This window comes from Crassostrea angulata, chromosome 7, assembly GCF_025612915.1.
Source record: "Crassostrea angulata isolate pt1a10 chromosome 7, ASM2561291v2, whole genome shotgun sequence".
Classification (NCBI taxonomy): domain Eukaryota; kingdom Metazoa; phylum Mollusca; class Bivalvia; order Ostreida; family Ostreidae; genus Magallana; species Magallana angulata.
The window spans coordinates 26,023,066-26,049,096 of record NC_069117.1 but is presented as its reverse complement, the minus strand read 5'-3'; the positions used below and the strand labels follow the sequence as shown (position 1 = coordinate 26,049,096).

Below are 26,031 nucleotides of genomic sequence, written 5' to 3'. Positions count from 1 at the left end.
CAAATGAATTATACATATATGCATGCACTAAATCGAAGAAAATTACCGAAAATGTATATATACCGTTTATGAATTTATGAACAGCAGCGAACATCAAAACTCATTTCAATTAGATATCCTAATTTATACATGCTTCCATTGAATTATTTTGTTTAGTAAAGCACACCTTTTGGAAAGCTTTTACTTGTTAACGTTTAAATATGTTGATATTTTTGTACTAGTACACCTTAACAGTGCTGCGTTAGATATGGCCAACAAAGGGCACCTGCTCCAAAAACGACAACACCCCTCTGCATGCCTGTAAACGCCATCCGTAGAAACACAGAGGAAAATGCAGAGACAAGTTTTAATCATTTACTTCATATAAATTCCATCGATAAAAGCCCAAGTATTGTAGCTATCATTAATTTGTATTAACAAAAACACTTAAACAATTAGACGAACAATATTCAATATACACGTTTTAAGTCCTATTTCATTCGGGTAGAGTCATTGTGGTTTCACGTGGTTTGATATACAGAGTGTACCCTTACTGAAAAGGGTTAAAAATGCATGAAGTGGGTGCATGTTCTCATATTTTTAAAAAGTTATAAAATTGCCAATTTGTTAGCTCACTTGTTCAAAAGTAAATCGTTAAAATTTACGATTTAGCAATATTTGTTGATTGTCATTTTTGTGTATGACGTTGTTAAGATGTTCTAGATCTGGTAAATTAATGTTCATTCAAATGCAATTTCTAATTGGATGATTTAGTCATTAGAATTGCAATCCACGAAGTAACATATTCTTTAAAGTCTAATTTTCATTTAATCTCCGAAAATTAATAACGACGAATATCATTATATCACAGTAAATTAATTCTTTTGTATTTGTTTTGTATTTCTGCAAGTTGTTTTATTTGCTCGTATGGTATTCATTTTATGTAAAATACATTGTACAACAACATTTATGAAAGATGTATTTTAAGAATGTAGTTTCTGGTTAAAATGACGTAATACAAATGACAAATGAATATATGCAGCTTGTGTTAATGATATTTTTTTAATATATTTGGTTTCATTAATATTCAAGGGTATCAATTTTCGTGGATGAAGTGAAAAACACAGTTTCAAGGTTAGGTAAATTCGTGGCCAATTACCCTATCAATTCAAAATATTAATAGAAATTGCACTTCGATGAACATTTAATTTCGTGGATCAGCTAAACAACGAAATCGAACGAAAATTGGTATTCAACGAATATTGATGAAACCACAGTATTATAAATTGCCATAAAACTAAAACCCCTTCTTGAGAATATATATTTAATTAGTTACAAATTTAATTTCAAAGCTTGTCCATTATGTAAATGATGCAAATTTGAAATGATCAATTTAATTATACATGGTAGGAATATATGATCTTGTCTTACTCTGTAGATTTCTTTGCCAAGGCTGATATTAATGAAGAATTTTCTGTTTGAAGGCTTTGAATTTTTTCTTCAGCAGCTTGGAGTTTGGGATCTTGAATATTCTTATTATCTTTTGATAAGATCGAATCATTTTCCTCCGATCTGCGAGTCAGAAAAATTAATTAACATAAAAAGATTTAATAAAATACATAAAAAGCCGAAAAAACTGTTATAATCTTCCCGATTTGTTGACCTATTATTGTTGCTTTGTTCCGCAATATCTATTTCAGGAAAGTGGATGTTCTGTCTGGCCCCCGCCACTGAATTTAATCTTCAATGAAATAAAGACATATATTAAGTTTATATAAAATGAAATCGAACTTTCAATTATTTGCGTACATCTAGTTGTGCTACTTGTGTGTATAAAGAATGTATACGTAATGGAATGTGTAACAAACCAACCTGCTTAAAATGTGGTTCCTTTCCAATTTAAGTTGGTGATAACTATGTAAAGTAAAAAATAAGAATCAAAAAGATATTAATGGTATATATATTTCAATACAAACTTTTTTTGTAATTACGTTTAGTGAATAATAGATATTTCAGATTCACTTTCAAAAGCACTATTATAATAATAAATATTATGATATAATATCGCCATTTCCAAAATTACACCTGTTTTGAACTATTACTGACAAATTCAACTAGTGGGTATTGTTTTTTTAACAAAAAAACACATGTCTCCCCTTCTCCCCAAGGATTGTAATATGGGGCAAATTTAACAATTGAAAAAGAATGATGTCAGCTATATGTTACCCAGACCAGGACAAAATTTTATTATCTTTTTCTTAATTTAACCTTGAGTAAAACATGGTTAAGGTCATATATAAATCAATAGTACACCTAAGTGTAATATTATTGTTCTTTGTTTAAAGTTTGAAGTCCTTCTGTCAAAGTATATTCAGGAGTTGAACAATGAAGTTTTTTCTAATTTGACCTTGAAATGAAAAAGGTCAAAAATTTTGGTAATGTTCAACTAGGTTATATACCATCTATCCATGATACAAGTAAAAAGTCTGTATGTTAAAGGAGTCTTGTGTTATAGTCCGGACAATATTTTTTATGAAAAGCTTGACCTTGAAGAATAAAATAGGTCAAGGTCAAAACTTCTGGTGGTGTGCACTCCTTCTCAATACCATCTACCTATGTTCCAAGTTTGAAGTCTTAATGTCAAAGGGTATTAAAGTTATGACCCAGACAAAATTTTATTATTTTTTTTAATTTGACCTTGAGTAAAACAAGGTCAAGGTCAAATTTTATTCAATATTACACCAAAGTGTATTATTATTATTCTTGGTTTAAAGTTTGAAGTCCTTCTGTCAAAGTATATTTAGGAGTTGAACAATGAAGTTTTTTCTAATTTGACCTTGAAATAAAAATTTTAGGTCAAGGTCAAATATTTTGGTAAGGTTCAACTAGGTTATATACCATCTATCTATGATACAAGTTAAAAGTCTGTATGTTAAAGGAGTCTTGTGTTATTGTCCGGACAATATTTTTTATGAAAAGCTTGACCTTGAAAAACAAAATAGGTCAAGGTCAAAACTTCTGGTGGTGTGCACTCCTTCTCAATACCATCTACCTATGTTCCAAGTTTGAAGTCTTAATGTCAAAGGGTATTAAAGTTATGACCCAGACAAAATTTTATTATTTTTTTCTTAATTTGACCTTGAGTAAAACAAGGTCAATGTTAAATTTTATTCAATATTACACCAAAGTGTATTATTATTGTTCTTTGTTTAAAGTTTGAAGTCCTTCTGTCAAAGTATATTTAGGAGTTGAACAATGAAGTTTTTTCTAATTTGACCTTGAAATAAAATTTCTAGGTCAAGGTCAAAAATTTTGGTAAGGTTCAACTAGGTTATATACCATCTATCTATGATACAAGTTAAAAGTCTGTATGTTAAAGGAGTCTTGTGTTATGGTCCGGACAATATTTTTTATGAAAAGCTTGACCTTGAAAAACAAAATAGGTCAAGGTCTAAACTTTTGGTGGCGTGCACTCCTTCTCAATACCATCTACCTATGTTCCAAGTTTGAAGTCTTAATGTCAAAGGGTATTTAAGTTACGGCCTGGACAAATTTTGGATGAAGAAGAATAAGAATAAGAAGACTAGACACGATCTCGTTGCGAGCAACGAGGAGGTCTTCCGTTCGATTTTTAGAATAAAATATGACATCATCGACTTTGATTTTCGACAACAAAACATGTTATGGAAAAATGAGTTAAGTACTTATGCTTTATTGTATTGCTTTTTATAAGTTCTCTTGCTTTTTTAAATACTTGCATTTCTTTCAATTAAGATAGAAAAGATCAAACTTTTACCTCTGGTCCCTAAAAACCCTGATTGGGTAACGCAAGAGAAACTCATTATATTGTTAGGATATATAAACGTATTATACCTAATATAGCTTTAATAACCTTACACAAAATGGCTCTCAATAAAGGTCTATAGATAATAGATTTTAGAGCTCTTTGATCCCCTTATTTAAGGGGCAAGTCCCTTTTTCTTGGATTCAAATGAAAGGACATTTAATTCTGAACCCATTTTGTCAACAAGTGTTTAGAAATTCGTTACCGTTCTGGAGATATATGAGAAAGATGGTTTTAGGGGCCGATCCCTTATCTCCTTATCGGGGCCGTTTAACGAATTTTTGAAGGTTGCATTTTGTTGAGAACATCATTTTAAACAACTTTTCTTATATACTGCATTAAAAAATTTATTTCCTTTCTGAGATATGGGTGATCAAAATTTTGGACTTCTAGCCCCTAAAAACCCGTAATTACGTAACACATGATAAAATCATTACATTGCTTTGATACATAACTATAAGATAAACACATTTGTTTCTATAACATTTCACAAAATGGCTCTCATTAAAGGGCTATAGATAATAGATTTTAGAGCCCTTTACTCCCCTAAATTTAGGGAAAAGCCCCTTTTTATGGATTCAAATGAAAGGACATTTAATTCTGAACACATTTTGTCAACAAGTGTTTAGAAATTCGTTACCGTTCTAGAGATATATGAGAAAAAAGGTTTTAGGGGCCGATCCCTTATCTCTTTATAGGGGCCGTTTAACGAAATTTTGAAGGTTGTATATTGTTAAGAACATCATTTTGAACAACTTTTCTTCTGTACTGCATTTCAATATATTTTTCCTTTCTGAGATATGGGTGATCAAAATTTGGGACTTTTGGCCCCTAAAAACGCCTCATTATAAAACACATGACAAAACCAATACATTGCTTTGATACAAAACTGCAGGATAAACACATTTGCTTCTATAACATTTCACAAAATATCTCTCAGTAAAGGGCTACAGATTAAAGACTTTTGAGCCCTTTGGTCCCCTAATTTGAGGGGCCAGCCCCTTTTTGTTGATATCAGATAAAAGGTCATTTAATTCTACACAAAATTTGTTAAACAAGTGTTTAGAAATTCGTTACCGTTCTGGAGATATATGAGAAAGAAGGTTTTAGGGGCTTGTCCCTTATCTCCTTTTAGGGGCCGTTTAACGAAATTTTGACGGTTGCATTTTGTTAACAACATCATTTTGAACAACTTTTTTTCTGTACTGCATTACAAAATATTTTTCCTTTCTGAGATATGGGTGATCGAAATTTTGGACTTTTGGCCCCTAAAATCCCTTAATTACGTAACACATGATAAAATCATTACATTGCTTGAATACATAACTGTGGGATAAACATATTTGCTTCTATTATTTATTACAAAATATCCCTTGGTGAAGAGCTATGGGTAACAGACTTTAGAGCCTTCAAGGTCCCTAATTTTAGGGGCCAGTCCCTTTTTCTTGATATCAGCAGAAAGGTCTTGTAAATATCAACTTTTTTTACATTACATGTTTTAACAAAATATTTTCCAGAAAAGAGATAAAGAGATAAAAGCACAAAAATTAACGACGCTTTTTTAATGTCAATTTTCGAGCCACAGCGAGCTTTGGCGCCAATAGTGCTAAACATACAAAACAACAATCATGCAAAACTTCAATCTTTCCTTTACCAACCGTAGAAATTTGAGCTCAAAATCTCTTATAGTTTAGGAGAACGGCCGCAGACAAAATACCCATATAAAAATTAGAAACATCGCAATATCTAAAAAACGGATGTGACGTCATCAATGCAAAAAATTTGCTATCAGGTTCAGACCACTATCTATCACATCTGAAAATTTGATGGAGATCGGTTGAGCCGTTTTTGAGAAATCGCGTGCACAAAAATGGGAAGAAAAAAAAAGAATAAAAACTAGACACGATCTCGTTGCGAGCAACGAGGAGGTCTTCCGTCCGATTTTTAGAAGAAAATATGACATCATCGACTTTTGATTTTCGACATCAAAACATGATATGGAAAAAGGAGTGAAGTACTAATGCTTTAAAGTATTGCTTTTTAGTTCTATTACATTGCTTTTTAAAATACTTGCATTTCTTCCAAATAAGATTGAAAATATTAAACTTGTTACATCTGGTCCCTAAAAACCCTAATTGGGTAACGCAAGAGCAAATCATCATATTGCACAGGATGAACCTCTGCCATTCAGTTAACTGAAATGTGACTGAACGGTAACTGAATGGCATAGCTGTGTCATTCAGTCACCTTTCCAGAGCTTTCAGTTAACATTCAGTTGACTGAATGGCAGTGATTCATCCTGTGTTGTTAGGATATGTAGACGTATTATACTTAATCTAGCTTTAATAACCTTTCACAAGATGGCTCTCATTAAAGGGCTATAGATAAAATTCTTTAAGAGCCCTTTGATCCCCTAATTTAAAGGGCCAGCCCCTTTTTCTTGGAATCAAATGAAAAGACATTTAATTCTGAACACATTTTGTTAACAAGTGTTTAAAAATTCATTATTGTTCTGGAGATATATGAGAAAGAAGGTTTTAGGGGCCGATCCCTTATCTCCTTAAAGGGGCTGTTTAACGAAATTTTGAAGGTTGCATTTTGTTAAGAACATTAATTTGAACAACTTTTCTCCGGTATTGCATTACAAAATATTTTTCCTTTCTGAGATATGGGTGATCGAAATTTTGGACTTTTGGCCCCTAAAAACCCTTAATTACGTAACACATAATGAAATCATTACATTGGTTGGATACATAACTGTGAGAACAACATATTTGCTTCTAAAACCTTTCACATAATATCTCTCAGTAAAGGGCTACAGATTAAAGACTTTAGAGCCCTTTGATCCCCTTATTTGAGGGGCCAGCCCCTTTTTCTTGATATTAAATGAAAGGTCATTGAATTCTATACAAATTTTGTTCAACAAGTGTTTAGAAAACAGATATTGTACTGGAGGTATATGAGAAAGAAGGTTTTAGGGGCCGATCCTGTATCTCCCTATAGGGGCCGTTTAACAAAATGTTGAAGGTTGCTTATTGTTAAGAACATAAATTTGAACAACTTTTCTTCCATATTGCATTTCAAAATATTTTTCCTTTCTGAGATATGGGTGATCGAAATTTTGGACTTTTGGCCCCTAAAAACCCTTAATTAAGTAACACATAATAAAATCATTACATTGGTTGGATACATAACTGTGAGATAAACATATTTGCTTCTATAACCTTTCACAAAATATCTCTCAGTAAAGGGCTACAGATTAAAGACTTTAGAGCCCTTTGATCCCCTTATTTGAGGGGCCAGCCCCTTTTTCTTGATATTAAATGAAAGGTCATTTAAATTTAAACAAATTTTGTTCAACAAGTGTTTAGAAAACCGATACCGTTCTGGAGATATATGACAAAGAAGGTTTTAGGGGCCGATCCCTTATCTCCTTAAAGGGGTCGTTTAACGAAATTTTGAAGGTTGCATATTGTTAAGAACATTAATTTGAACAACTTTTCTTCTGTATTGCATTACAAAATATTTTTCCTTTCTGAGATATGGGTGATCGAAATTTTTGACTTTTGGCCCCTAAAAACCCTTAATTACGAAACACATAAAGAAATCATTACATTGGTTGGATACATAACTGTAAGATAAACATATTTGCTTCTATAACCTTTCACAAAATATGTCTCAGTAAAGGGCTACAGATTAAAGACTTGAGAGCCCTTTGGACCCCTTATTTGAGGGGCCAGCCCCTTTTTCTTGATTTCAAAGAAAAGGTCCTGTAAATAGAAACTTTTTTTACATTACATGTCTTAACAAAATAGTTTTCAGAAAAGAGATAATTAAAGAAAACCAGAAAAAATTTCAACGTTTTTTCCATCTCAATTTTCGGGTCCAGGCGAGCTTCGGCGCTATTCAAGACAGATCAAAATGAAAATAAAATTACAAATCTACATTCTTTTGTCTACTATCCCTGAAAGTTTGAACTCGATATCTTTTATAGTTTAGGAGAAGTTCCACGGACAAGCAACCCCCCTAAAAATCGCTAAAACGTCAATTTCTCAAAAACGGAAGTGACGTCATCAATATAATATAAAACCTATCAGGTTTTGATTATTATCTAACAGATCTGAAAGTTTCATGAAAATCGGCCGAGCCGTTTCTGAGAAATCGCGTGCACAAAAATTGTAAGAAAAAAAAGAAAAATAATAATAATAGGGAAAAAGAAATCGTACGAAAACAATAAGGTCTTCCGTTGGAAACGGAAGACCTTAATAATAGGGAACTAGAGCAAAGCTCGTTGCAAAGCAACGAGTGGGTCTTCCGTTAATGTCGGAAGTAAAGCTGGAAGTTCCTGTAAGAAGCAGAGCTCTTAAACCAATAACAAGAGTAACTAAAATAAAAAGATGAAAAAAATTGTTCCTGGTACGACTTAACAAACCCGAATGATTTTAAGTACGATTTAACAAAAACCATTTTGATTTCATGAACGACTTAACAAAAAAATCCAAATGTGTTTAATTACGACTTAACACTTATTTTTGGTACGAGTTAATTTTACTATAAACATAACGCTATTTTTTAAACCAAGGACGCGGAAACAAAATTTCCGGAAAACTCAATTTTTAAACCTCGATATCTCTCTAATGCATCGTCTGATTTTAAAACGGATTTCAGTTTTAAATTAAGCTTAATAACAGCTGCTTTGTTCCTTTATAATAAATTTTAAATTATTGGTCAGAAAAGAGTTATCATAAAAAGTAACCCTTGTACCCCCTAATTTGGGGGGCCAGCCCCTTTTTCTTGATATCAAATAAAAGGTCTCGCTAATATAAACATATTTTGTTCTACAAGTGTTCATGAATTGTAAACCGTTCTCGAGGAATATGTACAAATGTGTTTTAGGGGCCGACCCTTTAACCCCTTACCGGGGCCACTAACAACAACACTTTTGGTTTAATATTGTTCAAAATAATGTTTTGAACAACTTTTGTTCTACATTGCCTTTTAAAATATTTCAGATATTAATGATCATAGTTTTGAGTTCTGGCCCCTTGAAACCCCTAATTACGTAATATATGACTAAGGTATGGTACTGTATAGTTGAACAACTGTACAATGAACATTTTTGCTTCTAAAATTAATAACAAAATATTGTTCAGTAGAGAGTTATTGTAAAAAGACATTAGAGCCCTTTTGGCCCCTAATTTGAGAGGCCAGCCCCTTTTTCTTGATCTCAAATTTAAGGTCTTGCAAATATAAACATATTTTGTTCAACAAGTGTTCACGAAATGTTAACTGTTCTTGAGATATCAGTACGAATGTGTTTTAGGGGCCGACCCTTTAACTCCTAAATGGGGTCATAAACAAAAACATTTAAGGTAGCATATTGACAAGAACACCATTTTAAGCATCTTTTGTTCTACATTGCTTTTAAAAATATTTCTCCTTTTTCAGATATTAATGATCAAAGTTTTGAACTTCTGGCCCCTTGAAACCCCTAATTACGTAACATATGACTTAAGTATGATACTGTATAGATAAACAGCTGTACAATGAACATTTTTGTTTATATAATTAATAACAAATTATTGTTCAGTAAAGAGTTATTGTAAGAAGACTTTAGAGCCCCCTTGGCCCCTAATTTGAGGGTTCAGCCCCTTTTTCTTGATATCGAAGGAAAGCTCGTGAAAATTGAAACAACTTTTGCATTACATGTTTTAACAAATTATGTGCACATCGAAAGGTATTACAGAAAATGTGCAAAAATTTCGTGGAAAAATTTGGTGCTTATTTTCAGGTTCAGGCGAGCTTCGAGGCCTTGAACAATTTTCCTAATTGGAAGCATGGGGGTACATCTACAGACATTCATCTACAACCCCTGAAAATTTTAAGCTTCTATCTTGATTAGTTTCGGAGGAGATGCGTGGACAAAATGACCCTTAAAAATTTACAAAATCGTTTATATCTGAAACCGGAAGTGACATCATCATGCAAAAATTTAACTATATGTAGCGACGATGACGTTCTATCACTCCTAAAAATTTCGTACAAATCGGTTGGGTAGTTTTTGAGAAATAACGCTCCAAAAAAGTCAGAAAAAGAAAAAAAAGAATAACTAGAGCAAAGCTCGTTGCAAAGCAACGAGTGGGTCTTCCGTTAATGTCGGAAGTAAAGCTGGAAGTTCCTGTAAGAAGCAGAGCTCTTAAACCAATAACAAGAGTAACGATAATAAAAAGATGAAAAAAATGGAATTATTCCTGGTACGATTTAACAAAATCCGAATGATTTTAAGGACGACTTTACAAAAACCTTTCTGATTTCAAGAACGACTTAACAAAAAAATCCGAATGTGTTCAAATACGACTAAACAATTTTACTTTGAACATAACGCTATTTTCTTAACCAATAACGTGGAATCAAAATTTCCGGAAAACTCAATTTTTAAATCCCAATATTATTGTAATGCATCGTCCGATTTTAAAACGGATTTCAGTTTTTAATTAAGCATAAAAAAGGCCTCGTTGTTGCTTTATGATTAATATCAAATTATTGGTGAGAAAAGAGTTATTATAAAAAGACTTAATAGCCCTTTTGGCCCCTTATTTGAGGGGTCAGCCCCTTTTTCTTGATATCAAATAAAAGGTCTCGCTAATTTAAACATATTTTGTTCTATAAATGTACACGAATGGTTAACCGTTATCGAGATATCTAAACAACTGTATTTTAGGGGCCGACCCTTTAACTCTTTACCGGGGCCACTAACAACAAAACTTATGGTATCATATTGTTCAGAACATTATTTTGAACAACTTTTGTTCTACATTGCTTTTAAAAATATGTCTCCTTTTTCAGATATTAATGATCAAATTTTTGAATTCCGGCCCCTTGAAACCCCTAATTACGTAACATATGACTTAGGTATGATACTGTATAGATAAACAGCTGTACAATGAGCATTTTTGCTTCTATAAATAATAACAAAATATTTTTCAGTAAAGAGTTATTATAAAAAGACTTAAGAGCCCCCTTGGCCCCTAATATGAGGGGCCAGCCCCTTTTTTGATATCAAATTAAAGGTCTTGCAAATATAAACATATTTTGTTCAACAAGTGTTCACGAATTGTTAACCTTTCTCAAGATATCTGTATAAATGTGTTTTAGGGGCCGACCCTTAAACTCCTTACCGGGGCCACCAACAACAACATTTTAGTTTCCGTATTGTTGAGAACATTATTTTAAACAACTTTTGTTCTACAGTGTTATTCAAAATATTTCTCCTTTTTCTGATATTAATGATCAAAGTTTTCAACTTCTGGCCCCTTGAAACCCCTAATTACGTAATATATGACTAAGGTATTGTACTGAATAGATAAACAGCTGTACAGTGAACATTTTTGCTTCTATAATTAATAACAAAATATTGTTCAGTAGAGAGTTATTGTAAGAAGACTTTAGAGCCATCTTGGCCCCTAATTTGAGGGGCCAGCCCCTTTTTCTTGATATCAAATTAAAGTTCTTGCAAAATTAAACAACTTTTATGCATTACATGTGTTAACAAAATATTTATACATCAAAAGATATTACAGAAAATGTGCGAAAATTTCGTGAAAAAATTTGGTGCTAATTTTCAGGTTCAGGCGAGCTTCGAGGCCTTGAGCAATTTTCATAATTGGAAGCAGGGGGGTACATCTACAGACATTCATCTACAATCCCTGAAAATTTCAAGCTTCTATCTCGATTAGTTATGGAGGAGATGCGTGGACAAAATGACCCTTAAAAATTTATAAAATCGTCAATATCTGAAACCGGAAGTGACGTCAACAAATTTTTTTACTAAAAACATTTATCCCCTCCGATGTCCTATAAGTCTGGAAAATTTCGTGCAAATCGGGCGATTAGTTTTTGAGAAATAAAGCTTTAAAGAAGGCAGAAAAAGAATGTTAAGAATAATAATAATAGAAAGAAACAGTAGAAAAACAAGAGGGTCTTCCGTTGGAAACGGAAGACCCTAATAAGAATAAAGAACTAGAGCAAAGCTCGTTGCAAAGCAACGAGTGGGTCTTCCGTTAATGTCGGAAGTAAAGCTGGAAGTTCCTGTAAGAAGCAGAGCTCTTAAACCAATAACAAGAGTAACTAAAATAAAAAGATGAAAAAAATCGAATTATTCCTGGTACGACTTAACAAAATACGAATGATTTTAAGTACGACTAAACAAAAACCTTTCCAATTTCAAGAACGACTTAACAAAAAAATCCGAATGTGATCAAGTACGACTTAGCAATTATTTTTGGTACGAGTTAATTTTACTTTGAACATTACGCTATTTTTCAAACCAAGGACGCGGAATCAAAATTTCCGGAAAACTCAATTTTTAAACTCCGATTTCTCTGTAGTACACCGTTCGATTTTAAAAAGGAATTCAGTTTTAAATTAAGCTTTAAAAAAGCGTCTTTGCTGCTTCATGATTAATATCAAATTATTGGTCAGAAAAGAGTTATTATAAAAAGACTTAGTAGCCCTCATGACCCCTAATTTGAGGGGCCAGCCCCTTTTTCTTGATATCAAATAAAAGTTCTCTTTAATATAAACATATTTTGTTCTACAAGTGTTCACGAATTGTAGACCGTTCTCGAGATGTCTAAACAACTGTATTTTAGGGGCCGACCCTTTAACCCCTTACCGGGGCCACTAACAACAAAATTTTTGGTATCATATTGTTAAGAACATTATTTTGAACAATTTTTGTTCTACATTACTTTTCAAATTATTTATCCTTTTTCAGATATTAATGATCAAGTTTTGAATTCTGGCCCCTTGAAACCCCTAATTACGTAATATATGACTTAAGTATGGTACTGTATAGATAAACAGCTGCACAATAAACATTTTTACTTCTATAATTAATAACAAATTATTGTTCAGTAAAGTGTTATTGTAAGAAGACATTAGAGCCCTCTTGGCCCCTAATGTGAGGGGCCAGCCCCTTTTTCTTGATATCAAATGAAGGGTCTCGTAAATATAAACATATTTTGTTTTACAAGTGTTCACGAAATGTTAACGGTTCTTGAGATATCTGTACAAATGTGTTTTAGGGGCCGACCCTTTAACTCCTAAATGGGGTCATAAACAAAAACATTTAAGGTTGCATATTGTACAGAACATTATTTTGAGCAACTTTTGTTCTACATTGCGTTTAAAAATATTTCTCCTTTTTCAGATATTAATGATCAAAGTTTTGAACTTCTGGCCCCTTGAAACCCCTAATTACGTAACATATGGCTTAAATATGGTACTGTATAGATAAACAGCTGTACATTGAACATTTTTGCTTCTATAACTAATAACAAATTATTGTTCAGTAAAGAGTTATTGTAAGAAGACTTTAGAGCCCCCTTGGCCCCTAATTTGAGGGGTCAGCCCCTTTTTCTTGATATCAAATGAAAGCCCTTGTAAATTGAAACAACTTTTGCATTACATGTTTTAACAAAATATGTACACATCGAAAGGTATTACAGAAAATGTGGAAAAATTTCGTGGAAAAATTTGGTGCTAATTTTCAGGTTCAGGCGAGCTTCAAGGCCATGAGCAATTTTCCTAATTGGAAGCATGGGGGTACATCTACAGACATTCATCTACAATCCCTGAAAATTTCAAGCTTCCACCTTGATTAGTTTCGGAGGAGATGCGTGGACAAAATGACCCTTAAAAATTTACAAAATCGTCTATATCTGAAACCGGAAGTGACGTCATCATTTGAAAATTTAACAATATGTAGCGACGACGTTGTTCTATCACTCCTGAAAATTTCGTGCAAATCGGTTGGGTAGTTTTTGAGAAATGACGCTCCAAAAAAGTCAGAAAAAGAAAAAAAAGAATAATAAGAACTAGAGCAAAGCTCGTTGCAAAGCAACGAGTGGGTCTTCCGGTGGTGTCGAGAGTAAAGATAGAAGGTCCTGTAAGAAGCAAAGTTCTAAAACCAACAACAAAGAAAATAAAAAAAATATTTTTTAAAAATCGAATAATTCTTAGTACGACTTAGCAATGACTGAATGATTTCAAGAACGAATTAACAAAAACCTTTACAATATCTGGAACGACTTAATAAAAAAAGTCCCGAATGTTTTCAAGTACGAATGAAAAATTTCCGAATCATTTAAGGTACGAGTTGATTTAACTTTTAACATAACACTATTTTCTTAACCAAGAACGTGGAATCAAAATTTCCGGAAAACTCGATTTTTAAATCCCAATATTTTGTAATGCATCGTCCAATTTTAAAACGGATTTCAGTTTTAAATTAAGCTTAATAAAAGCTCCTTTGTCGCTTTATGATTTATATCAAATTATTGGTCAGAAAAGAGTTATTAAAAAAAGGCTTAATAGCCCTTCTGGCCCCTAATTTGAGGGGTCAGTCCCTTTTTCTTGATATCAAATAAAAGGTCTCGCTTATATAAACATTTTGTTCAAATGTTCACGAGTGGTTAAGCGTTATCGAGATATCTAAACAACTGTATTTTAGGGGCCGACCCATTAACTCCTTACCGGGGCCACTAACAACAAAATTTATGGTATCATATTGTTCAGAACATTATTTTGAACAACTTTTGTTCTACATTGCTTTTAAAAATATTTCTCCTTTTTCAGATATTAATGATCAAGGTTTTAAATTCTGGCATCATGAAACCCCTAATTACGTAATATATGACTTAGGTATGATACTGTATAGATAAACAGCTGTACAATGAACATTTTTGCTTCTATAATTAATAACAAATTATTGTTCAGTAAACAGTTCTTGTAAGAAGATTTAAGACCCCTCTTGACCCCTAATTGGAGGGGCCAGCCCCTTTTTCTTGATATCAAATGAAAGGTCTTGCAAAAATAAACATATTTTGTTCAACAAGTGTTCACGAAATGTTAACCGATCTTAGGATATCTTTACAAATGTGTTTTAGGGGCCGGCCCTTTATCTCCTAAATGGGGTCATGAACAAAAAAAATTAAGGTGGCATATTGTACAGAACATTATTTTAAGCAACTTTTGTTCTACAATGCTTTTCAAAATATTTCTCCTTTTTCATATATTAATGATCGAATTTTAGGACTTCTGGCCCCTTGAAACCCCTAATTACGTAAAATATGACTTAGATATGGTACTGTATAGATAAACAGCTGTACAATAAACATTTTTGCTTCTATAATTGATAACAAATATTTGTTCAGTAAAGAGTTATTGCAAAAATACTTTAGAGCCCTTTTGGCCCCTAATTTGAGAAGCCAGCCCCTTTTTCTTGGAATCAAACGAAAGTCGTAGTAAATTTGAACAACTTTTGCATTACATGTCTTAACAAAATATTTACACATTAAAAGCTAGAACAGAAAATGTGCGAAAATTACGTTAAAAATATTGGTGCCAATTTTTGAGCTCGGGCGAGCGTCGGCGCTTTGCGCATTTTTCAAAATATCAAATAAATAGGATCATCTACAGACATTCATCTACAATCCCTGAAAATTTCACGTTTCTATCACAATTACTTTTTGAGGAGTTACGTGGACAAAATGGTCCTGAAAAATTCACTAAATCCTCAGAATCTCAAACCGGAAGTGACGTCATCAGCCAAAATTTTTATAATATCAAGTACGTTTGATGCTCAATATGTCCTGTAAATTTCATGCAAATCGGTCGAGTAGTTCACGAGAAATAGCGTTCGAAAAAAGTCAGAAAAAAAATAAAAAATAAAATAATAATAAGGAAAAGAAACAATAGAATAACAAGAGGGTCTTCCGTCGGAAACGGAAGACCCTAATAAAGAAAAAGAAACCGTAGAATAACAAGAGGGTCTTCCGTTGGAAACGGAAGACCCTAAAAAGAAACCGTAGAATAACAAGAGGGTCTTCCGTTGGAAACGGAAGACCCTAAAAAGAAACCGAAGAATAACAATAAGGTCTTCCGTTGGAAACGGAAGACCTTAAATAAGAAGAAAAAGAAAGTCGACAAAAACAATATGTCTCCCCTTTGAAAGGGGAGACATAAAACGGAAGAAATATATCCGTGTGCCTTGATACGTTTCACAGTCTGCACCTTTTTATATAACATGATATTATTGAAAGGTACATGTATTTCACAAGTTATATTAATAAAGCTTACCTTAATGAAGGAAAACATTGTTCTATAAGTTGTGTACAATGTGTTATTTTCAAAGAGCATGTCGAGCCAAATTGAATTTTTAAATTTGCTGAATAAATTATGTAAAATAGAATAAATCTTTAAACATGCCAAATGCCTTCAGGTCAGGTCGATCATGGTTTGTGACATAAAACGGATATTGTTTGTAATAAAAGTCAAAATCACAGTTAAAGCAATAGGGTATATTAATGTTAATTTTTTATTATATAAGTATGCCAATTATGATTCTCTTTTTAAAAGCTACATGTAACCAAGATCCTACATGTAAGATACTGCAAATGCATAAATTCTGCCGACACTACAGTCTATACATTCGTTTAATAGGACATAAAATCATCAAAATATATACATGTAATTCCCTTTTTATCTTCAAATACTGCCATGTGTGCTTTCGACTTCTAATGAATAATAAGTCTCTACAACCAGCATTCATGCATTTAGAAGTTCATGCAACTCGACTGCCTTTGTCAGAATAATATTGTATTATATGATGTACCTGTAACAGTCTTATTTGTAAGAATTATTTTATACAGCCCATTTACTTACTGGTCTAGCTTTTTCTGAAGTTCCCTTATACTGTCCTCCTTTTCATCAGCTTTTTTTCTTAATATATTATTGTCTTTTTTATATTTTTCAAGTTCTCTATGCATCCTGAAAATAAAGAAAGGGAAAACATGCCTAAACCATATTTAAAATTACTTAATAAATAATTATAATAAATAATAATAATACGAATACAATGTAAACTGTGTTTAAATTTAATAAACCCTGCAGATGTGTTTGGTATGGTTTCATTTAATTGCAAAGTCTGTAATATATCCAAAATGTTCAAATTAACGTTAATTAGACTTACCCTCCAGACGAGTCCGCAATTTATAAAGATGCTGTGAAATTTATTGCGGAAGTATAAGTGCTCGAACATTATTCTCAAAATACTTATGATTGTTGTAAAATGAGAAATGATAGGAAAAGATAATCAAGAAGCAAGAAACAACCATAGTGCTGTACATGTATGTGTAGCTTCATTCTATATTGACTTCTTACGTTGTTGTTTTAACACTTACAGTACCGATCATCTCACGGCCTGTGTTTCTTGCCCCTTGTATATTTCGAATACACATGTAGCGTCTGCTTTCAGGGTATACTTCTAATCGGGGTTTACTCTCTGTGTCCACTCTGGGTTTACTTGGGGTTTACTCTGGGTTTACTCTGGGCCCACTCTAGTAAACCAGAGTAAACCCAGAAAGTAAACCCAGGGTTTACTTTGGGTTTACTTTCTGCTAGATTGGGTCTGATCGGTACTGTACAATGATAGAGAAATTGTTGGAATATATGTACAATGTATGTAATATTTCTGTGGATCCCACATTATTTATGATAAATTGTTGTTTCAAAATGAAAGTAAAGAATATGTCTTTGCATACTTTGTGTAATGATTTAAAATGTCTTTATCAGTGCAGGCGATTTTATTTATTGTGGCCTATCTATAATCTTTACGATTGCAACAGGGTAAAAATGACTGTTTACTATGTTATATTGCTTCTATGCTGTTTTCACAAATCGCATTTTCTAAAGTACTTTTTCTTTACTCGTAACTTGTTAATTTTTTCACAAGAAGATCCATTTGAGAGCAGTGGAAATGTAACTATGTTGTCAAGAGGTAAACTTTATGTTTCTTTGAATATTGGTTCTTACTCAGCAATTTCTTGGTTAAAGTATTTTTGTGTAACTAAACAGCCCAACATATTCAAGTCTTAACTATTTCCTTCCTTATCAGAACCCTTTAAATATGTATATGTATGCTCCTTTTTCATGCAAGTTATATTTATTTGCAGTTCTGAATCCATTCATACAAGTAATCACTATATGTATGTTTAATTCAAGTATTATTTGAAGAGCAATTAACAGTTGTCTTTTTATTTATAAGATGATACAAAAAATTATTTGTAGGTAAACAATACTACATTTTAATTGTGATTATGTTTTTAAATGATGTTATATATGAATAATTACTAAGAAAACACGCAAGCAGAAGTATTATATAGATCAGGCATTCAGTTTTTATACTGAAGATGTGTGACCTATATGGATTGTGAAGACCAACTTTCTTAACTCAGTGGTAGAGCACCTGACTAAAATGCTATTTAAAGGGTTGTGTATTTAATTAGTCAAGCAGCTAATTTTTCCTTGTGTAGCTAGAACAATACTTTATGAATCATTTTATCAGGTAAAGCTTTTCAGCCATATTTTTTATGTTTCCAAAAACAATTATTTTTAAAGTGAGTGTATAATGACAAATTAAAATAAAATACACTAAGTGAAGTAATGAAAAAAAACTCTAAAAAACTTTTAAACAAGAGGCCCAATGGGCCACATTGCTCACCTGAGCAACATTGGCTTGATATGGGAGTTCAAAGGATATTGTACCATGTGCCCCTCAGTAGATTAACGAAAAATTAATATTCGAATTTACACTTATTTTTGCATATACTTAATCTTTGACATATTTCCCTTTATGGAATAACATTTTTACCGAAAATAAGATCATATGCAATATAAATAACTAAATTTTCAGTTGGTGTTTACGGTTAACATCCAGTTCCCTTTATTTTAGCCCCCCAATCACTTTATAAAACGATTAAAATACAGGTGAGCATCAAGGTACATTTTCTCCCTCCACTACTTACTAGTTATTGTAGTTTATTTAAAAAAATCATATATGTGAAAGAAGAAATGTTTACCTCAATGCACCAGAATGAACGCGCTAAATTCCTCAAATTAAAAACATCAAAAAATTTAATTGGCCTTCTCCATTATAAACAATTGTCATTTACCAGGCATGAATTCATTTTGTGTGACGTTTCATATCCATACTCACTTGATTGAAGACTGAACGTAACTGTAAAATGTTGTCACATATGTTAAAGAGCTATACAATAATTCAAATTAATGTATTGGCAAGCATGTCGCTCTATTGTACTTAGGCCCACCCATTATTTTCATCTTTAAAAAAAAAATGTTTTTTTGTCGCAATATTTTTTAAGAACATCGATAATGCTTTTATCCTCATTATGATAATGTGTCAGGACTATGGAAACTATTTAAAAGACGTCGTTTTCATTTACTTGTGTTCGAAAAACTATCAAAAATTTGTGTAGATTTTATGCAATTCATCGTTGAAGAAGGGTCACCAGAAAGATGTTACAGCATATGATCCTTTTAGCAAGACATTTCTATTGATCAACCAAAATTTCAGCGTCAATCGTAGAATTATAAGCAAGATACATAGCTTGGTTTGGGTCATGTTTTTGTTCACATGAGCTGATTACATTCATTTAAGATTTTTAAACTTGGTATTTCTTATTCAGCATAGCTGCATTTAAAATATAAACGAGCTAAAGCATGACCTTATCTTTGTGTACAAACATAAAGTAGCATTGTGCGCAAAGCTCTGTATTTTGATTGTAACTCAAAGCTTGACTCTCATTTTAGTCATCTTCGCTAGCCAAGGGTTTTCGGTCCACTTTGCTCCCCATAAACCCTTGGCGGATTTCATTACGAAAACTCGGTGACAAGCTCCGTTGTATGATTGGCTGCAGCCTCAAGTAGCTGATCCAATCGCAGTACTTGTAAATATAAACTTTAAAAGAAAACACGTGTGATCTTTGATAAAACATTCGGTGCTTATAACAAGTTGTGACACAAGTTCTCGAGTACAGTGCCTCCCCAACGATGGTCGAACCAGATCGCTTTAAAAACCTGTATATTTTACTGGGATTGAACATAGTTCTACAAACTTGTCAAGGCTAGCGTGATAGCATGGGAAGTAAACATGGCGAATGTAGAAGTTGCCTATCCTGTCAGTATATACGTTCCTGCTTATTGCTTTTAAAGGTTCAATGAGCTCTGTTTTATTTAATTTCTTTTGGTCCGCAATATTCACAACAACGATACCTGGTTTTATGACATGAAAGCTTTCATATAAATCTCAGCGACTTTTTCACTCCCGGTACAGGTCCTTATAAAACAATATGAATAAAACATTCCGTGTTTTCCCTAGGTTATAACTTAATTCGTATTTAAAAGCATCGTTAATTATGTTCCAATATCCGGTAGTCAACATGTTTTCAAGTTGTATTAATGCCGAGGTGTGTATATAACCCGATGTTTAATTCGATTGAAATGTAAACATGCAAGGGGCTCAACTCAAGTTGCTCGCTAGATAGCGCCACCACATCACCAAGTTTTCGTAATGAAATTCGCCAAGGTTTGATGGGGAGCAAAGTAGACCGAAGATGCAGGTTAGTAAAATTAAAGAAATTTGTAAACAATTAAAACAAGAGAAAAATGCACTAAAACATAGGGAAAAAAAACAATTTATTTTTCATCATATATGTATACTTTTTGGGAGTTGATTTTAATCAACTCTCCTATGCAGTTACTCAGACAACCCGAAAGTGAAACAGTGTTTGGACCTCAGCACAAATCATCACCGCTGACAAGACTTAGTTCTTGAAAATAATCGATAAATTCAATGTAATGTATGCTGAAGCATTGTTTTTCAAGGAAACGTATTTATAAATACCTTGAAAATAGTCAGATTTTAAATGGTACGAACAATTTAAATATTTTTGTAGTCGTATGTATTCCTACGCCAGAGTTCAATATAGTCTCGTTCAACTCGACGCTCGGCTGTCTCCGTAAATCCTTGTCGGAGATTTACGGTGTCAGTCGAGCGTTTGATTGAACGAGAGAAGAGTTCAATATTGCTTGGATCCATACAATTTTCGAGAAATATTTCTATTACTGATACATAGTTTGATTGAATTATTTTATCAAAAAATATTATTTAACATGATTCATATGGGGGTTTCTCGACATTCTTGTCGAAAAAGTCCAAAAATTCATATTATAAAAATGTGCGTATATAATTCAAATTAGAAACTACATGTACTTGTCATGCAAAATATCATTGATTTTAAAATAAATAAACATCGACAAAATCAACTCCCGTCAGTTCTTCAGTACTTTGATATATTTCTAGCAGCGAGAATAGTCTCCGTTTAGATTAAAATTGCTGAGCATTTTAATAAAACATTAATCAACCATTACGTAGAAATCGTACCGAATGACATGTACCAACATAATGAATAATATTCTATGATATGTTGTTAGTGCATCAGATTGTGCGCAGGTACATGTAAACAATCAGCTGTCTGATTTACCGGTCTACACGTAAAAATTTTAAATTCTAAAATAAATACGATAGTTCCTCTCAAGTTACAAAAAAGAAACTAAACATGCTAAACGAAAATCAAAACAAGCTACAATGTAAAACCACCGTCACAAATGAAAATGTCAACGCACTGAAATATTTAACCTCAATTTACTTCACATAAACGGCACAAATATATTTTGGATGTTTCAAATTTTCCCTTCGCACGTAAACTGTTGCACAACAACCAAATTAAATTAATCTCCGTTCAACTTCAAGATGGCTGCTTCTAACATTGACTGGTCCTCTAAACTGGTTTTCGATATATGAAATATCGAGCCCGAAGTTTAACTGATTGACCCCATTCTCTCTGTCTTATTATTACTTTCGTAAATTACTCAAATTTGAAACAGAATTAGCCTTTAATTTTTGCATTTTATTTTTTCCTTCCCATAAGGATGATTTATGCTAAATTACGTTGAATTTGACTTAGTAGTTCTTGAGAAGAAGATTTTTAAAAATGCACTCCATTTTTCTACAGTTTCGAGGTTTTCTCCGCTTTGAATCAAGATCGGTCTTTCATTTCTGCAATTTATATTTGCCTTTCCATAAGGATGCTTTGTGCCAAATTTGGTTGAAATATATATATGATAAGAGTTAAATTTGGCCCCCATAATTCACTATTTCAGTGTTTCGGGTACAAAAACATGTTATGTTATAATTTAGAAGAGTTGATATAAAATATATTTTTCACATATATATTTGGTTTATTTGCACTCACTTGCTGTATATGACGTCAGAAGTGACGCTATTTCTATAATTCAATCAAAATCAGACGAAAATTGACATTTTTCACATCTTTTTACGAATGGGAAATATAGAGCGCATTGTTGCAACCACTATTGAAATAAAACCACTATTGAAATAAATTATTTCAATAGTGGTTGGGAATGTATTTCATTAGAAAAATCACCTTGCAACCACTATTGAAATAAAACCACTTTTGAAATAAATTATTTCAATAGTGGTTGGGGACGTATTTCATTAAAAAAAATCACTTTGCAACCACTATTGAAATACAACCAAGTAATGATTTTAATAGAGGTTGGGGATGTATTTCATGATAAAAAACACTACTTTACAGACACCATTAAAGTTCAACTACTATTAAATTTATTTTTCTTAATCGTAGATGGGAATGAATTACTAATAAATATAACTATTTAATCACTATTATGTAACACATTTGGAAAGAAAGAAGTTTTATATCATATTTGCAAACTATTTTGAAATGCACGAAATCTAACGAATAATATCAAATACACAAATATGTTACAATTTTCACTGCTGTGTAGAAGTAAATAACCAATTATCGCAGACATGCATATTCATTTCTTTTTATCTAAAAACAATTCAAATACACAATTAAGGTACTAAAGACTTGCATAATTTACGGTAATAATAATGAAAACTGTATATAAATGTAATTATTTTAGGATTTTCACTGTTGTGCAGAAAAAAACCAATCCTCGCAGATTAACACATAGAATTGTTTTCATATTTTTGTTTACCTTTCTCTTTCTATAGATATATCATGTTTATGGAAATTGTAAATTATTTCTACTAAAAGACAACGTTGTAAATTGCCAGAACTTCTATTCAAAACCCCTGTATATTAAAAAATAATTAATAGATTATATATCCTTATAGATTTATGTAATAATGAATATCACTATTAAGATAAATAATTTCAATAATGGTTGGGGATGTACTTCATTAAGACCAATATTGAATGAAAAAAATTATTTCAATAGTGGTTGGGTATGCGTTTCATTATAACCACTATTGAAATAATTATTTCAATAGTGGTTGGGTATGCGTTTCATTATAACCACTATTGAAATAAATTATTTCAATAGTGGTTAAGCATGCATTTCTTTACAACCACTATTGAAATAATATATTTCAATTGTGGTTAAGGATGCGGTTCATTACAACCTTTATTGAAATAAAATATTTCAGTAGTAGCAGGATGTTATTTTAATGCCTATTATTCCGACTGTGTATTACACTTTCGGTTTAAGATGACAGGTGGTATGGGAAACATGACCATATAGAGGTAAATCAAAGAATATCATAATCAAAAAGGAATTCATCATCTCATAACACATACTTCTTTTCTTAAGAAACTCCCCTAGCAGAAAGGAAAGTGTTAAAAACAGACATAATAATAGACATAAAACTTAAATGCATCATCAACCAATATTGAAATACTTTATTTCAATAGTGGTTGAAATGAAAGGTATCTCCAACCACTATTGAAATAAATTATTTCAATAGTGGTTGAAATGAATCGCATCCTTAACCACTGTTGAAATAATATATTTCAATAGTGGTCGTAGTGTATAAACCCCCAACCCCTATTGAAAAAAATTATATCAATAGTGATATTTATAATAATATTTATCAATAAATTATTATTCAATATACAGGGAGTTTGAATAGAAGCTCTGGCAATTTACAAGATGTTCACAATAATATCATAGGACATGATATGTTTGTAGAAGAGAAATCTAAAGAAAAAAATATAAATTTTCAAAGAAATATTAACAAAGAAATTCATTCTAGGCTACGATTGAAAAAATAATTTTAATTGTAGTTGTACTTCAACAGTGTCTGTAAATTGATTTTCAAAATGGAATACATCCTTGAACACTATTTCAATATTTTGTTTTTAATAGTGGATGTATTTCAATAGCGGTTGTAAAGTGATTCTTCAAATGAAATACATTCCCAACCAGTATTAAAATAATTTATTTCAATAGTGGTTTTATTTCAATAGTGGTTGCAAAGTAATTTTTCTAATGAAATGCATTCCCAACCAGTATTGAAATAATTTATTTCAATAGTGGTTTTATTTCAATAGTGGTTGCAACAGCGCATGCTTGAACCAGGACAAATTTTTTGTAATTTATTAGACTTACCTATATACATCTCTGATTAAAATATTTTGATGGTTCAAGCATGCGCTCTATGTTTCCTGAAAGAAAAACTGCTTGAAAACAAGCTCTTTTAAGCAAAAATGCAAAAATGGCGGGAAAAGGTTGTCCTTACAATGCCGTATTTCTAAATTGTTGGCACTTGAATCAAAATGAACATTAAGTAAAAACATCACATATATATCTTTACAAAGAAAACAAAGAATTACAGTAAAATAATGATATTCCCTTTAGGGGGCCATTTTAGGCCCATACCATATATAGTCCTTTACAGTTCAAAAGACTTGTTTGCTTGGACATGTGTCCAAATCAACGATCATAGTTATTCGATAATTTTAATGTAAATTCTTTATTTTGTAGAAAGATAGACTGATATTTGAGTGTTAAATTGTGTGTTTTGTTTCGTAAGGGTTGTCAACTAGACTACTTAGCTAAAATATTTGAATAATGAGCATTTTGTTCAATGTGCGAAGAAACAAAATTACTATCTCGGCCATTTTTTCAGCTAGTAGTCGTATAATTTTCGAATTGAATCACTGACCGCGTTATTAATACATAAGACACAGAAGTATCTTATGACTAAGATCTAACTAACTTATGACTTTGGACATCTTAGTTCAGCAAAAGATGTAAAAGACATTCATTTAATGGAGGTTTTAGAGCATAAGAAAGCTTATATGAAAATTATAGACAAAATGAAAACAAATAGTAATTATTATTTTAATATATTTTAATATATTTAAGAATTAGGTTTGTTTTATGAACTGTTTTGAGATTTCTAATACTTAGAATAGTTTTGTGAAATGGATCTGATATATTTTATGATTGTCACAAGTCAGATCTTTTTACAATCTTAAAATATGTATCGTGATAAATCTTAACGACAGTTTTGTGAAACTCAGCCCTAGTCCCTCACACATCGTTCTTACACACTTCAATACATTGTAATTCGTGAGCACTTAGAAAACTTTGGTTCAGTATATAAAAATACTCCATAGATACACTTTAAATGGCCGATTCATGCGTATTAGATTTTAGTGCATTTAAAAAATAAAAGCTAGTTACAAATGTATGCGTACTTTTCCAATTCTTCTTGCTGTTCTTTGAGTTTTTTCTCCCTTTCAACTGATAGTTCTTGTATTTTTTTGCATTCGTCATTTTCTTTCTGCAATCTGTCAAGCCAATATTAAAATATTATCATAAAAATGTGAATACAGTGTAGCAATATAGAAATTTCATCATAATGGAAGTTTAATACTAGTAGTAATTACATTTAACAATTTTACTTTATCAAAAATTGTGGTAACATATTGAAATATATCATTTATAAATGTCCTTCATACTTAAGATATGGAAAACTTAATATGTTTTGGACTAATTAATCTTACACTGTATTTTTACACATTCATTACAAATATCCGATTCCAAAAAGTTTGACGGGCATTTCACTACAGATATTGTCAATAAACTTGCCTCTGATATTTTTCAAACACCATCGCCAGCCCCTTAAAATGAAGTGATGTACATGAAGTTTATTTACATGCAAAGAATTTAACATTCTTCATTTTCCGAGGTCGGATAGGGTGTTATTTAAAGAAAAGGTCTAAATCAGAAAGCAACTACAACAATAGTAAATTGTCTGACAAATTTACTGGAACTAATTAATATTATAATAGAGTTTTTGTGAAAATAAGGTTAATCAGTCCAAAACTGGTTTTTGTGCGCCGCAATTTGTAACTTTTAACACGTAAGAAACTGCACCAAGGCAGACCATCTGATTTTTTTCGACTGGAAAGTACAGTTAAGGAGGCTGT

At 31.8% G+C, this 26,031-nt stretch overlaps 1 protein-coding gene across 1 annotated transcript in view; it reads right to left on the bottom strand.

Annotated features, from left to right (window-relative positions):
- The window catches only part of LOC128191702 (uncharacterized), an 87,880-nt gene that overhangs the window by 43,111 nt on the left and 18,738 nt on the right, over positions 1 to 26,031 (bottom strand). Inside the window, exons 2-6 of the mRNA XM_052863909.1 lie at positions 25,297 to 25,389; positions 16,550 to 16,654; positions 1,852 to 1,893; positions 1,643 to 1,720; positions 1,411 to 1,551 (exon numbers count right to left, since the gene is read on the bottom strand). Coding sequence (XP_052719869.1) covers positions 1,411 to 1,551; positions 1,643 to 1,720; positions 1,852 to 1,893; positions 16,550 to 16,654; positions 25,297 to 25,389 — 459 coding nt within the window. The remainder of the gene's footprint in view (positions 1 to 1,410; positions 1,552 to 1,642; positions 1,721 to 1,851; positions 1,894 to 16,549; positions 16,655 to 25,296; positions 25,390 to 26,031) is intronic.